Source organism: Tubulanus polymorphus, chromosome 1, assembly GCF_964204645.1.
Source record: "Tubulanus polymorphus chromosome 1, tnTubPoly1.2, whole genome shotgun sequence".
Classification (NCBI taxonomy): Eukaryota; Metazoa; Nemertea; class Palaeonemertea; order Tubulaniformes; family Tubulanidae; genus Tubulanus; species Tubulanus polymorphus.
In genome coordinates, this window is record NC_134025.1 from 30776011 (window position 1) to 30791652 (window position 15642).

At 38.9% G+C, this 15642-nt stretch overlaps 3 protein-coding genes across 3 annotated transcripts; 2 read left to right on the top strand and 1 right to left on the bottom strand.

The window, feature by feature from the left end:
* Positions 1-86: 86 nt before the first annotated feature.
* On the bottom strand, positions 87-13489 carry LOC141911795 (aldehyde dehydrogenase family 16 member A1-like). The gene is made up of 13 exons (XM_074802851.1): positions 13368-13489; positions 12509-12738; positions 6852-7030; positions 5834-6096; positions 4804-4956; positions 4171-4368; positions 3782-3880; positions 3277-3519; positions 2753-2910; positions 2193-2360; positions 1895-2099; positions 1498-1683; positions 87-1063 (listed from the first exon to the last, which is right to left on the bottom strand). The coding sequence occupies exons 1-13, from the start codon at positions 13467-13469 to the stop codon at positions 764-766; spliced, it is 2484 nt and encodes an 827-aa protein (XP_074658952.1). The 5' UTR covers positions 13470-13489; the 3' UTR covers positions 87-763.
* LOC141911805 (uncharacterized) lies at positions 9828-11162 on the top strand. The gene has a single exon (XM_074802861.1). It carries the CDS (start codon positions 10061-10063, stop codon positions 11156-11158), a length of 1098 nt encoding a protein of 365 aa, XP_074658962.1. The 5' UTR covers positions 9828-10060; the 3' UTR covers positions 11159-11162.
* A 100-nt stretch (positions 13490-13589) lies between the features above and the next one.
* LOC141914870 (PIH1 domain-containing protein 1-like) lies at positions 13590-15579 on the top strand. The gene is made up of 10 exons (XM_074806200.1): positions 13590-13689; positions 13840-13906; positions 14002-14072; positions 14153-14270; positions 14412-14555; positions 14737-14830; positions 14909-14986; positions 15074-15161; positions 15244-15387; positions 15481-15579. Exons 1-10 carry the CDS (start codon positions 13612-13614, stop codon positions 15523-15525), a joined length of 927 nt encoding a protein of 308 aa, XP_074662301.1. The 5' UTR covers positions 13590-13611; the 3' UTR covers positions 15526-15579.
* Positions 15580-15642: the final 63 nt, after the last annotated feature.

A 15642-nucleotide genomic window follows, 5' to 3' on the forward strand; every position in this document is an offset into this window, starting at 1 on the left:
TCAACAGCAAACAGTTGTAGAGGCTGTCGTAGGGTACAAAATGAGGCATTCAGATGAATAACCACGAGTCATTTAGAGCATTATCGTCATCAAATGTAATTTATTTTCAAAACAAAAATTTGGCATCATTACTTCTAGTAGCTTAATAGAATCAAAATAAAAATTCAAAAAAAAAATCAATTTTAATACAGTTTGTCAGTTTGAACAGGAGGTGGTTTCAATGACAATTTTCACCAGCTACCGACAGCAGTTTCTATTCGAGCACATTTAGGACTAGTACATATATATTACAAGTTTACAGGATATGTATAAATCAGATAAAGTATAATATTGTATATATTCATTGTCAATGATCCCAGCACACAAGTCAGTTTTCCCAGCACATTTTGAACCCAGACACCACATTATTATATTTGTTCATAGGAAGCTCTCCCTAAATATCTGTAGTTAAGTTTAATACTGTAATCAATCATTTAAAACACCGTGGCCTTTAATTCATCCATCTAGCAATCTGCAGCCTGGAACCGCTATAGTAGTCAGTTTTTGAATAATATCTTGGGCCAGTTACATAGTCAAGGCAGCAGTCTAAGACCAACTTGGTTCTATAACCAATCTAACAACTTAAGACCAGTCTTAAGATTTAAGACCACTTTTGGACTTAAATCACGACTGTGCAACTGGGCCCAGGTGTTTGGAATTCATGGATGATAACAAATTGGAAGAATGGGAGCAGACCGCAGATTGATACATGATTGGCAGTGGTTTAGTTAGCGAAGATGTCGCCCATTGGAATCCAGATATTTTTCACCTGAATTGAATGATAGAGGAATTCCTCCCCCTGACCTTGAACGCCGTTCGTCCAATCTCTCGTTTTACCGTAATTCACGAATGTTCGTTTCAAATTCTCGGCCGAAACGAATTCGACAAATTTAGAACCTTCGGCCGAACCGAAATACCACATAGCGTCGACATCCTGGTGCTCGGTGAGGTATTTAGAAACATGATCTCGATCACCGGTTAGAATGTTTATAACTCCACCGGGAACATCGGATGTCTCAAACACCTGAAATATTAGACATCAAGAGGAGAAATAAATATACACTTATTGTTTATATGACAACTTTCAGTTTGTTTCAATACAAATTCTTTATTCATATGCATCTATCTGCAGCCCTTAACCATTCTCCACATATGAACGATCAGTTTTTTAAAGTGAGCTGATAAAATGTCTGAATGTCTGGTGTTTGTACTTCATTTTCAATTAAAAATGTCTCAGATGAAGTTCTGAACACATGTGAGGTGTGGACGATCAGTTATTGAAAGTGTGCTGATAAAATGTCTCACTGAATGTCTGGTGTTTGAAGTTCATTTTCAATTAAACATGTGTCACAAAATGGAAGAGATGTGATAACGAATTGAACGTGTGAGGGAAAGGTCCATGGCTGTAGATCGATACACTGATTAACAAAGATATATTGACGAGATTGAAGGTCATACCTGATATAGGTCAAGGGCAGATAGAGGATGTTTCTGACTAGGAACGATGACGACGACATTTCCACGTATAATTGCAGGTGCTAACAGAGACACGAATCCTAGCAGAGGAAATTCATCAGGACACGCGATACCAATTACACCTACTGGTTCATGAATCTTTGCTGTTACACCATAAAGTGTAGTTTCCTGTTAAACATATTGTATTCATTGTTAACTCATTAATTTTCAATCTTAGTGGGTTAATTCTCCACCCCTTACTCAGTAGCATGTTGGGAATCAGGGAAATAGAAAGTTTACTGTACTCCCTCAAGACAGGTTAACTGCAAGTCGTTGCTGCTCCATCCCCCAAAACATTCCTGAATACTTCATCAATTTATCGCGTTATTAGATGAAATACCTGAATAGTTCCGCCGTATTTATCGGCGTACGCTCCGTAGTAAAACAACCGTCGAACAGCGAGATCGACCTCTTCCAAACAGCTCTCCAAACTCCGACCGGTCATTCTCTCCAACTGACGCGCGAATTCATCCCTTCGTACTTCTATATTCTCAGCTAAATAGTAAACAATTTGAGCTCGATTGTGGGCGGCGCGTTTTCCCCATCTACAAAATAATCAATTCAGCATTTTCCCATGAATAACAGCGACAGTCGTGAGTTTTAGGAGAAAACAATTTAGAAGTTGTGACCGAACTGACCCGGATGATGCTTTATGCGCTGCTTCTACTGCGTTTCTCACATCCTTCCTATTACTGTCAGGAACATGACTGAGCACTTTACCATCGGAACCTTTTATCTCTCTAACGTATTGTCCGTCCGGACGTTTCTGAGCTCCTCCATAATACAGTTTATACGTTCTATCAATGCTACAATGAATACATTTGTACAATAAAATCACTACCTTCAATCCTAGGGATAACAGCCAGGACCCACCAGTTTTACAGTTGTGAGTCAATTAACCAGTTGTAATTCTTTTATACCTGGGACCAGTTTCACTAAAAAGGGTTTAACTCTCAAATTGATCTAATTTCTTCATCTTAAAATCGTAGACTTTTATTTAACCCATCTGTACATTTAGTTTATTTGATATCTTATATCATACCTGATGAGGCTGAATTGACTCAGCGATTGTGTTGGATTACATCATTTTTCACAATGAATTTTGTAAATTCTATTTTGGTTTTATCTTAAAATTATCAAAGAGTTTTCGTTTGTCAGAGGAACCAGGCTTTTAATAAATTCGACATTCAAATTTTACCTGGGTATAGCAGCTCCAGAACTGTTTATTTGAGGTAATAATGCATCAGGAGTTGGTCGTCCACTGGTTGATACAGCACCAAACGTTTTCATATTCACTTCACCTACGTTCGGTTTAGCTATTTCATCCCAGGCTGGCATCACATATTCAAATAAACCCTTTCAAACAAATCAAGATATAGAGAAAGCAGTAGAGACTGAATTAGACTAATAGAACATTCATAAACTGGTAGTAAAAGAAAAACTGCCAAAAGAACAAGTAACAGATCTAACATTTCAGGTAGAATACTTCCAATCATCTTCAGAGTAAGAATTAATCAATTACATAATTTTAAATTCAAATAAATACTCCTCAGGGACAGTTGCACAGTCATGAGTGATTTAACTAATCTAACACCAGTCTAATAATGATTTAAGATCACTTTTGGATTCAAGTCATGACAGTTTAACAGGCTCCTGAGGATCGGTATTCTGCCTGAAATGCAGCTCTTTGCTGCACTGAAAGCAGTAGAATTGATTGAATACCTCTTTGCCCCCATCTCTTCCGAATCCACTTTGTTTATATCCACCGAATCCTGCAGCTGCATCAAACATATTATGACAGTTAATCCATACAGCTCCTGCTTTAATCAGATTAGCGACTTCTAATCCTAGACTAATCTTCTCCGTCCAAACGCTTCCTCCTAATCCGTATAGCGTATTATTCGCGATGTTTACGGCTTCTTTCGCCGTACGGAAAGTCAGTAACACGGCAACCGGGCCAAATATCTGTTACAAAATATATTAACACAAAATGTATAATCTTTACATTTGCTTTGATGAGAAATGATTTAGGGCCCTATTTTTCGCGAATGACGTCGGAACCAAAAATACCTGTAGTAAAAAAAAATGTTTTCAAAAATTTGATGATTTGTAAAAAATATCACTTTTGTAGTATAGAATTTTGTGCAGTTTCCAATTCTGAATCCACCCCTGATTTTAATATTCATTTTGATGAGAATCATTTAGGAATGTGTAAGATTATTTCTACCTCTTCCATCACAACTCTAGACGATGTTTGTACTTTAGTTATAAGTGTTGGGGGATAGTAACATCCTGTTGTCGGTTTAGTCGAATTCACTTGGAAAACCTTTAAAACAATATGAACATTATGAGTTTCATGAATTAGGAGTCATTTACACAGTCATCGAAATCAAAAAGATCACATTTCACTCAGGGGTTTTACATGAACTAGGACAAATATCTTTGACTCTATAGTAGAGTTAAAATTAGTTTAATTCCAAATATTAGAGTCAGATTTGAACTCACAACTGTGGAACTAGTTCAGTTCCACAGTCGGGGAAGTCAATTGATATAAAATGTAACGATTTTGACTCAAAAGTCTCAGATATGACTCATAGGTTTATCCGCAATGATTACCTCAGCACCTTCAGACCGAGCACTTTCGACAAACTGTTCGACTGATTTACGCTGCGATTCATCAACTACTGCTCCCATATCTATAGATTTATCTAAATTATGCCCGAGTCTCAAGTGAGTCATTCTCTCTTTCAGTTTATTGATGAAAACATCTGCGATTGATTCTTGTACGATCAGTTTCGATCCAGCGCTGCAGACCTGACGATAACAACAAAACAACTCTGTGTCATTTTCTATAAGGACGAAATATTAACGCTTTGACTGCGAAACCGAACAATGACTACCGCAATAGTGTCGTCACTGAAGTCATCTTTAGTCTCAATTTGTATTTCCAATTCAATTCACTAAGCGTAAGACTTATGCAGCAAGTTTAACTGTATTTCAAAGCATCAGGGACCAGTCGCACAGTCGTGATATAAGCCCCAAATAGTCTTAAATTGTTAGATTTGCTATTAATAGAACTAAGATGAGTTTATACTGCTCTTAAATCTAAGCCATGACTGCGCAACTGGCCAGCAAAGCCTCGGTCTGCACCAAAACTACTGCAATATCGCAATATCGCAATATGTAAGTCTAGAGATGATTGTTCAGTATCTTATTTCGATGTTGATGTTTGTAAGGAATAATAATAACCTGTCCTTGATTAAAATATATCGCATCAATCACTCCTTCGATCGCGGAATCCAAATCAGCACTTTCAAACACGATGAACGGGGATTTACCGCCTAATTCTAGCGATATCTTCTTACCGGTTCCTGCCGTTAGCTGTCGAAGGGTTTTTCCAATCTACAAGAGAGAGATTTATTATTCATCATTTTCATCGGCAAAGAAGATTTGTAGTAAGAAGACGATGAGTCATGTTTGAGAAGAGATAAATAACTAATTATAACTGCGTCATGTGGCACTACCTCAGGCTCAGGTACTACCTCAGCTACTATCTCAGGCTCAGGTACTATCTCAGGCTCAGGTACTACCTCAGGCTCAGGTACTACCTCAGGCTCAGGTACTAACTCAGCTACTACCTCAGGCTCAGGTACTACCTCAGCTACTACCTCAGGCTCAGGTACTACCTCAGCTACTATCTCAGGCTCAGGTACTACCTCAGGCTCAGGTACTACCTCAGCTACTACCTCAGGCTCAGGTACTACCTCAGCTACTATCTCAGGCTCAGGTACTACCTCAGGCTCAGGTACTACCTCAGCTACTACCTCAGGCTCAGGTACTACCTCAGCTACTATCTCAGGCTCAGCTACTACCTCAGGCTCAGGTACTACCTCAGCTACTACCTCAGGCTCAGGTACTACCTCAGCTACTATCTCAGGCTCAGGTACTACCTCAGGCTCAGGTACTAACTCAGCTACTATCTCAGGCTCAGGTACTACCTCAGCTACTACCTCAGGCTCAGGTACTACCTCAGGTACTACCTCAGGCTCAGGTACTACCTCAGGTACTACCTCAGCGTCTGCCTGAGCTGCCCTAATTGTATGCAACTATCTTCTTTTCTATATACATGGATCGAGATGATTTAAAGTATGGCGTAAAACTTCCGTTTGTAAATAAACATTTTCCGAAGTGTGTTTATATATTATATATATGATATATTTTATGTGGTATAAGTAAATGTTATTAATACTATTATTATCTTCATAATAACTATTATTACCTCAGTGGAACCGGTGAAAGCTATTTTATCTACCGACTCATGAGACGCGAGCATGCTACCGAATTGACTCTTGCCGGTGATAACGTTGAATACACCGGGAGGTAGACCGGCTTCAGAGCAGATTTCAGCTAGTAATAACGCTGATAGACGTGTGTAAGTAGCCGGTTTTAAAACTACTGTATTTCCCATCGCTAGAGCTGGAGCAATCTTCCACGTTAATAACATCAGAGGAAAATTCCACGGTACAATTCCACCAATTACACCTAAACATATCATATATATATATACACCGGTTAATATATGACAAATATACAGATAGATTACAGTTCCACAGTTCTGGAGCCAGTAACACAGTTCTGAACCCAGTTCCACAGTTCTGGAGCCAGTTCCACAGTTCTGGAGCCAGTAACACAGTTAAGCAGCCAGTTCCACAGTTCAGCAGCCAGTAACAGAGTTCTGAACCCAGTTCCACAGTTCTGAAGCCAGTTCCACAGTACTGAAGCCAGTTCCACAGTTCTGAAGCCAGTTCCACAGTTCTGAAGCCAGTTCCACAGTTCTGAAGCCAGTTCCACAGTTCTGAACCCAGTTCAACAGTTCTGAAGCCAGTTCCACAGTTCTGAAGCCAGTTCCACAGTTCTGGAGCCAGTTCCACAGTTCTAGAGACACTTCCACAGTTCTGGAGACATTCAACAGTTCTGGAGCCAGTTCCACAGTTCTGAACTCAGCTTTGCAGTTCTGAACATTTCTGGAGTTTTAAATGCAACCAATGGGTTCAAGTCTAACTCCCAAGCCAAAGTTAACTCAGGGTAACAGTTCACTTCTAGAGTTCAAATGCATCCAATGTTCATAGAGAAAAAGTTGAACTCCAAACTGTTGGATCTGGGTGCAGATCTATACTAATGGGAGCTCTTGGGGTTAATATTTGATTCTACAATCAAGATACTTGTAATGAATGACGTAAATGAGATAATTCCAATTCCCAAAGCCGTAGAAACGGATCCAGGGATCGCATATTTACCAACATGTTTCCATCCTCTCATTTCAGTATCCATCAATTCAGCCCATCCTGCATGATGATAAAAATGTCGTACTATCAGCGGAATATCACAGTCTCTCGTTTCACGTATAGATTTACCATTGTCTAAACTTTCTACGACTGATATCAAACGCTGGTGTTTCTGAATGTGACGAGCCACGCTGAAATATGAATACATCATGAGATGTTGAATGAATAGAATCTGCGGATCAAGTTTCACAAACAATAATGGAGAAAATCAATCACTTTAATCGTGAATTCTCAAACATTTTCAAATTTTTTTCTATCTCTGCTCATCTCAAACTTTAACATCTAATACCTCTATCCACGTGTAAACTGCTTCAGCAGATTATCGCGACATAATTATAACTTTATTTCTATTCTAAACTCTAAAAGATAGTTCGATAGTCTTCAGGGAGGATGGTTGGATAGGGATTGATGTAAGTTGATATTGTTTAAGACTGTGTTACTTATTTATATACTTTGTAACGATATAACAAGCTTTTTATTAGTACTGAATGTATATAAACTAGTTTTACACTGTCTGGGGTTTACTGAGCCACTCAGGGAGAGGAGAGAGGGGGTGAGGGGATGAGGGGGCTGCTGCTATCTCTACTTGTTTTGTAACTTATAAATGGAATCATGATTCAAACAGTAGCTTGCAAGAGAAAGATAAGAAAACTGACAACACATGTTTGAAACACAGATTATTATACCTGCTTCAGACAGGTGAATATATCTATACACCCCGTATACCAGTCTACAAGGCTACAGTATACAACACCAGTCTAAGCTCATTTTGGTTCTATGGCCGATCTAACAACTTAAGACCAGTCTAAGCTCATTTTGGTTCTATGGCCAATCTAACAACTTAAGACCAGTCTAAGTTCATTTTGGTTCTATAATCTATCTAACAACTTAAGACCAGTCTAAGCTCATTTTGGTTCTATGGCCAATCTAACAACTTAAGACCAGTCTAAGTTCATTTTGGTTCTATAACCAATCTAACAACTTAAGACCAGTCTAAGTTCATTTTGGTTCTATAACCAATCTAACAACTTAGACAGATCTTAATATTTAACACCATTTCTGCAGTTGGATCCGGATAATTCAGAGGAACATTTCGGCAAACATTAATCTAAAATCATTTACCAGCTCAATAGTAACTAGCTCAAGATGCCACATTTCTATTCCCATAAGACATCAATGAGTACTGTGGGAAATTGATAAGTGAGACAGAGAGAGAGAGAGAGTTATCTGATGAGAGCTGATGAGAATTCATTGACATTATTCTCAGACTCTAACTCTTATCCCAGTTCCATTACTGCTCATACCAACAACCGTTAATGCGCAATTTTTACCCGATGAATAAATTATAATTTTTTCTTTATAACAAAGCAGAAATCTGCGATAATGAGATGATAAATTGATATCAATTAATCATTGTTACAATTACTCTGTCGATATTCAGAGATGCAGTCACTGGCGAGTGAGTGAAAAGCACTAAAGCAACAATAGATGAATATTCAAATTGATGCCTGATGCATCGCGCTAAATATCAATGTTTAGATAATTCATATTGATAAGAAATCAATCTAACTGCGAGGGACAGTAACACAGTCATAAACCTTCAAAGCAAAATGACAAATCTGAGAAATTGATAGCGAGTAATGGAGCGCGCAGTGACTAATACACAGGAGGCAGAGAGAGAGAGAGAGAGAGAGAGAGAGAGAGAGAGAGAGAGAGAGAGAGAGAGAGAGAGAGGAGAGAGAGGAGAGATAGAGCGCTGCAGTTGATCATTGATTCAGTACTGATTCAACAGTCTGCGTGTGGATAACTTCATCCAGTCTGGTGCGAGCTCTACCTAAGTCGACGTGGATGTGGATAACTCCCTCCAGTTTGTTATAAGCTCTACGTCAGTTGATGTGGATGAAGTGAGTTTCAAAAACTGTTGCGTAACATCAATAGATCGAATAACAACAAAGTTATGACAAACATCAAAGCAGAAACTTCTTCACGAATCACCGGATTGTTATAAGTTATTTGTTTGAAGTGGCTGGAGATATTGAGTAGATGACAGTGAAGTGGGCGTCAACGCGAAATAAACATCGATATAAACATTCTATCAAAATAGAACGCATTCAAGGCTTCGAGGCACGAACGACATCTAACGAAAAAACTGTCAAACGTTTGTTGCGTAATTCACTAATGAGAAATGGTTGTCGTCGTGGATGAGGATTGTCTGCGTGATATATTAGAGCGCGCGTATTGATTCTATAGCTCGCGATCGGATTAAATTTCTTTCGTCAGTCGTGCTTTGAAAAAACCTCAATCACATCTCGTTGTATTTTTGTGTTCTTTATTCGCGTGCTTTCATAGCCTCGAGCCTTATACACAATCAGCTCAGCTACATTCTCTCTCTCTCTCTCTCTCCCGGAGAGCGGACTACTGACACAGCAATCACAATAGACTCTAACATACAGAGAGAAAGAGAGAGGCAGCAGACTCTCTCTACATACACCACTGAGACCAGCAGCCACTGAGACCAGCAGCCACTGAGACCAGCAGCCACTGAGACCAGCAGCCGATGAGACCAGCAGCCGATGAGAGAGGCAGCCACTGAGACCAGCAGCCGATGAGACCAGCAGCCACTGAGACCAGCAGCCACTGAGACCAGCAGCCACTGAGACCAGCAGCCACTGAGACCAGCAGCCACTGAGACCAGCAACCACTGAGACCAGCAACCACTGAGACCAGCAGCCGATGAGAGAGGCAGCCACTGAGACCAGCAGCCGATGAGAGAGGCAGTAACTGAGTCCAGCAGCCGATGAGAGAGGCAGCCACTGAGACCAGCAGCCGATGAGAGAGGCAGCCACTGAGACCAGCAGCCACTGAGAGAGGCAGTTAGTGAAGCAGACTCTCTGTGCCACTGAGCGTTATTAACAATACAGGATATAATTAACTATTTACGGATCAAAGTGTCACAGTTTAATTAATCATTATAGATCGGAACTAGGTGGCGTTAGAATAGACCAGCGGGATATTGACTGATATTGACTCTACATACAGTTCACAGTTGACGCGACGAGCTCCAAACTTTCAGCCACTGAGTGTTTGAGAGTGTTTTGACGGAGTAGAGAAACCACTGGTATCTCAAGAGCTGTTTGTGTTGTTATAACTACTCAGTCATCATGTTGAATTATCAGTTACACGGTTCTCATTGTTTGGCGTGTGGTAATAAGTCGATACCGTTAAACGATGTATCTACATGGATGGAAATGGTTCATCTGATACTTTATTGGGCGCACCCGAGTATCATCGGTTTCGGTATCGTCACCGGGGTCGTCAATATAGTAACTCTAGCGCGACAGGTTCAAACGTCAGTCGATACTTACCTCACCGGACTAGCCGTATCGAGCACATTGTTGCAGCTATGCGGCGCGTTTCTATGGTTACCGCTTTATATCGGTCATTACACTATTTATCAACAGTTACACGGTTATTTCGTCAGTATCAACGACTGGTTTTGGTACACGAGTTTATGGTTGATTCTGGTGATGTCGTTGGAGAGAGTTTTATCGTTGACTCAGAATCAAACTCGTTCGCTGTGTTCGCCGATACAGGCGTGCGTTAGCACAGTGATGGTTTACTGCGTTTGTTTAGCGAGTTCGTTACCGAGATTCTGGGAATACGAAGTGGTCGAATACGTCGACGCGAAGACGAACGTAACGGTTTACGTATCTCAGAGATCGGACGTAGCCTCGACCCCCGAGTATACGATCATGTATTTCTGGTATTTGACGAGTATTACGGTATTTTTACCGATTCCCGTAATGATCGTTTTGACGTGTTTACTCAGTAAAGTTACGCAGAGTCTCGTCTCGTCGACGAAACGACGTCAAACGCCGCGCATCAACAACGACCACGAGAACCGTCAACCGCTCACGGGACCGGCCTTTAGTGTTAACCCCGCCGAGGAAACTAACATGACGAGACTTTACATTTCGTTTATCGGTTGTTACATCGTGTTTACGTCTCCGAGGACATTTTTAGATTTGTTACCGAATCTAACAGTCGGTATTGTCGACACCGATAGTAGTTTCTATCATACTCTTCACGATCTGTTTCAAGTTTTGTTCTATTTGAATTTTTCGATTCAGTTTCTATTATTTTTGTCGTATTATAAACATTTCCGTCGCACGCTGAAGTCAATGTGCTGCTGCTGCTGCTGCTGCGGCTGCAGTGAGGATGAAGATGAAATCCGTAATAAAAACAATCCATACATATAGATGATGGGCAGATTGAGGGGGAAGGGACAGATTGAGGGGAGAAGGGACAGATTGAGGGGGAGAAGGGACATATTGAGGGGAGAAGGGACAGATTGAGGGGGAGAAGGGAGGGGACAGATTGAGGGGAGTTAATAGAAAGTTCAAGTCTAACTGAAACAGGATGAACATGGATAGTTCTAAAATTTGCACTCATAACTGATTGATTCTAAAGAATATATAGATTGTTCAAGTCTTATAGAAACAGGATAGTTCAGGATAGAACATACAGACCTAACTGAATGATTCTAAGAGTGAAAAGCAAATCTATGGGGGAGAGATCTATAAAATAACCGGTAAATCTTCTCTGTAATCAAATGATCAGATTTTGGATTCTGCAATAGATACTGTACATGTGCAGGACAGGGAAAGATCAGTTATTCGAAAGTGAACCAGTTGATAACTGATGAAATGATATGTATTCATCCTATTGTTAACTTTAATCAACAGGGTCCAGACCTATGATTAGATGAGGACCCAAAAAGACAACATGTAAATATGAATCGAGCAATTCAAATACACCGATGTAAGTTCTTCAAACTTTATACCAAAATATTCGAATAGTATTTGTGGCCAGTTGTGAGAACTTTGTTTATTGGTTCAGACTGTTGTAAAATATTTTGATAACCGTTTTAAATTATGTGTAAATTGTAATTTGTAGATCAACGTTGTACAAATATGGAGTTAATAAATGTTTTGTACGTGTAATTTATCACAGTTCTGTTTTAATGATTAACTGATTTATTCAATCAGCGTTACAGCTATCGAAACATAAGTGGAGGAGGCCAAAAACTTCATCAAAGCAACACTTAAAACAATGCAGTGAAGCTTGTTGCAAACAGTAACTACATGGGGCTGCAGTTGGTAAAGAAGTAAGAGTTAACAGTGGATAGTTGAAATAGTGACTATCAAAAGTTCATTGTTACTATGGTATTTATCGGTTGGTTATCTTTAACCAACCTTTGAGCAACTGTCCTTAATTAGAATTAACTAAAATAGAAATAGTCTAATAATCTTGTTTATCAGGAGTACTGCATATTTGAAGGTGACAATTCGGTGGTGTCAAATTTAATTCAACTCCTGACTCAAGAAGAGAAGAACATTCAACATTTAAGTCTTTTGAACAGACTTTTTAATGTCCACATTCTTCAGCACCAGCACGAGGAAAATATGAAAGCTCCATCTATCAGACAAAACCTGAGTCTAATCACTAGCAGTTGTTGCAGGGTTCCTAGTATTAAGGTTGATGATAAAAGTAAGCACTCAGATAACCCTGAAAAACATATTCAATAACTGATGAAAGTTTAAACAGACCTGTATAAGTATCTAGCTCTGACATGACCCGGTAATTCACTCCATGATTTTAATGCTGTTTTAGATGAATTCACGGCTAAATCGACATCTTCTCGAGTTCCTTGACAAGTAGCAGCGAGAACTTCTCCCGTAGCTGGATTCTTATTCTCATAGAATTGTCTTCCTTCTGGTTTCACATATTTCCCATCAATAAAATGTCCGAATTGTCGTCCATGATCATCAAACCAAGCCTGAAAATAGAAAACGTGATGATGACAATCCCACAACACTTACTGTGATGGATCAGTGTTAAGAGGACAGTGATTTTTTTTCTTTGATTATCTGAAATGTCATTCTCTTCTTGGTTTTCTTGGTTTCCCAAGACTAACCCGACGAACTGGATTGTTCATTAAACCTCATGAAAGGGCCACGTCCTTTGAAGTATTGCCAAGACTAGAACCCCAGGATCTCGTTTAGAACCCTATTGGATCATTCATAAACTAATGATAGGACCACTGACTGGAGCCTTCTTGTGTTGCCCACACGCTACAGCAGGATTCGAACCTCCTCGCTTGCCAGGGTTTGATTGCTTCCCGCTAAAGCTCATGCCAACACTAACCCTGGCAAGCGAGGGTAGATAGCACTCTTGAGATAGCAAATGCAACGGCATCACAACTTCTTATCCAAAATGAGCATATAATTTGTAGCTACTGTACTTAATTCAAAAATCTAATATCAGAACTGTATGTCACTGGGTCCATGTTACTGTCAAAAATTCGGTAACAGAGACATTGATAATGGGATGGAATACATTCCTATTAATCAACGTTTTACATTCATTTAATTGTTTGTCATTACACGCAGTATACAGATAATATACCTGAGCAACATTAGCAGCCTCGGGAGCCGGGCCATACGACATCTTATCAAATAAACTACACACTGAATTAGCATCAGCAACGGCTTGATGAGAAGCAGCCATTATCGCGTCGACGAGGTCGTGAGGAGGCTCAGAATAAACTTAATTGATTTGAATTGATTGAATTGTTACTGCGGGTCGCAACAAGTTTGCTATAAAGATTCGTTACAGTGTCAACAATTTTGTCATTTTTTTCGCAGAGAAAATGACAGATACCGATTCAAAACAGTTTTTAGACGCGCTGGGAGGAGATGAGCGACTATACCAACAATTACTGTTAGAGGTAATGTTCCATGTTTATATCTATTTAACCGTATATCGTGATATTCGATTAGAAATTCCATAAAAACTCGTTACAGAGGAAAAACCGTCCTATCAAGTTCAATTCAAATTTCTGATTATTTGATCACACATAACATTGGTATTTTTTTAGGCGGCGAAGAATGAAGGGATCCCACAAGCTGCAGCAGCGCCGTACCACACAGTCACCCCTAAACCAGGTATCAATCACTTCACATATTTATTGCGTAATTTTATAGTTTTTTAAAGCGTTTTTTCCTTTTGGTGCCAACTTATTCATTATATCTATTTACAGCGTTTTGTGTGAAATCTGTGAATAAAGGAAACAATGAGAAGATTTTCATAAATGTTTGCACAGAAGAAAGTGTAAGTATTTTGTTAGCTAAACTAGTATCGAACTAGTTTATGATTATATAATTTCAATCCATGCTCTTAAATCGTTTCAGCTTCCTAAAGCTAAAGATATCAGCGAAGAGGAACTAATTGAAGTTTTACAATCGTTGGATCCATCGTCCTATCGAGTTCCTATGAGTCTAGGAGAACCTCACGCAGAAACAGACCTCAGTAAGTCATTCAACCTTAAAAATGAAATCTATTTTAATCTAATAAGAATTAAAATGATACTGAATGAGATGATTTTTTCGACTCACTAGAGACCCTTGTCAGGTGTCGAAAGGTTTCGCTAAATTGATTTAATATTTTCAGAGGGTATGGGCTGTACTGCGTATGATGTAGTAGTGAATCCTAATTTCTTACAGAAGGTCAATGGAAGCCATACATTTATGGGATTCTTTATGACTGTAGTTTTAGAAGGATTAGAATACAAATATAACATAGAAATAGACAGAGGTATGTATTCAATTATCTGGGGGGGGGGGAGAGGAGGCAGTCAAATTATATTTTCAATTTTAAGTATTGTTAACATAGGGAAGAGAAATGTTTTACCTCCCTTGCCCCCCTTCCTCCACGGAGTAGTCACTTTTTGAATAGCGCTTTATCATGATGTTAAGTTTACTCTTTTACTTTTTAGAATGGAAGATTCTTAAGAATAAAAAGTTCCATGGTAAAATTCAACCGCAAAATGTTCGAAGTCAACACAAACCTTGGATAATGGATATGGATAAGTAAGAATCAGTCAAATTAATATATTTTTCTATCTAATTGTTTTGTCTAACTGTTCTGAATTTGTTTTTCTTTTAAAGTCCATACGAACCGTCAGGAATAGCCTCGAAAAATTCTAAACCACTCATCAGTGAAATGAAAGAAAACTCAAAACCAAGGTACAAAAAAACGTTTCAAACTTTCAGTTCGATAATGAATTTCCAACTGAAATCATCTCAATTATTTTACAATGTGTTTTATTGTAGAGAAACGGAACCAAAATATCTGATTGTTCAAGATCCTCCTGAGGGACATCCAGAATTCCTTGTAGCTGAAATACAACTCCCTAAAGTAGTAAGTAGAGGTCTTACGATCAGATTAAGTCGAAATAGTAAACTGAATTATTTTATATTCTCTGATTTTGACCTTGTTTCAGAAAAGTGCGAACACATTAAGTTTAGACGTTGGTGAAGATAGGATCGTTTTACAAACACGATCAAATGTAAATCATTTAGATATATATTTACCGTTTAATATCGTACAAGAGGAATGTGGCGCACAGTTTAATAAAAATACTCAGGTAATATCTCTATTAGATACTATGTGTTATTACAGTTAGACTGGGGAGATATGAATAAGATTTTCACTTCGAATGTTTATATACGTATTTCAGATTCTGACGATTACTATGATTGTGCAGCCAGCTGTCTGTAGTTAATTCAACCATTTCTAATCCTTTTATTTGTTATTTATTACAAATGTGAAATAAACAATTTATATATAGATTTGTCAAACATATTGCGTTTGTCTCTCTTGTCTATGGCATCTCGAAACG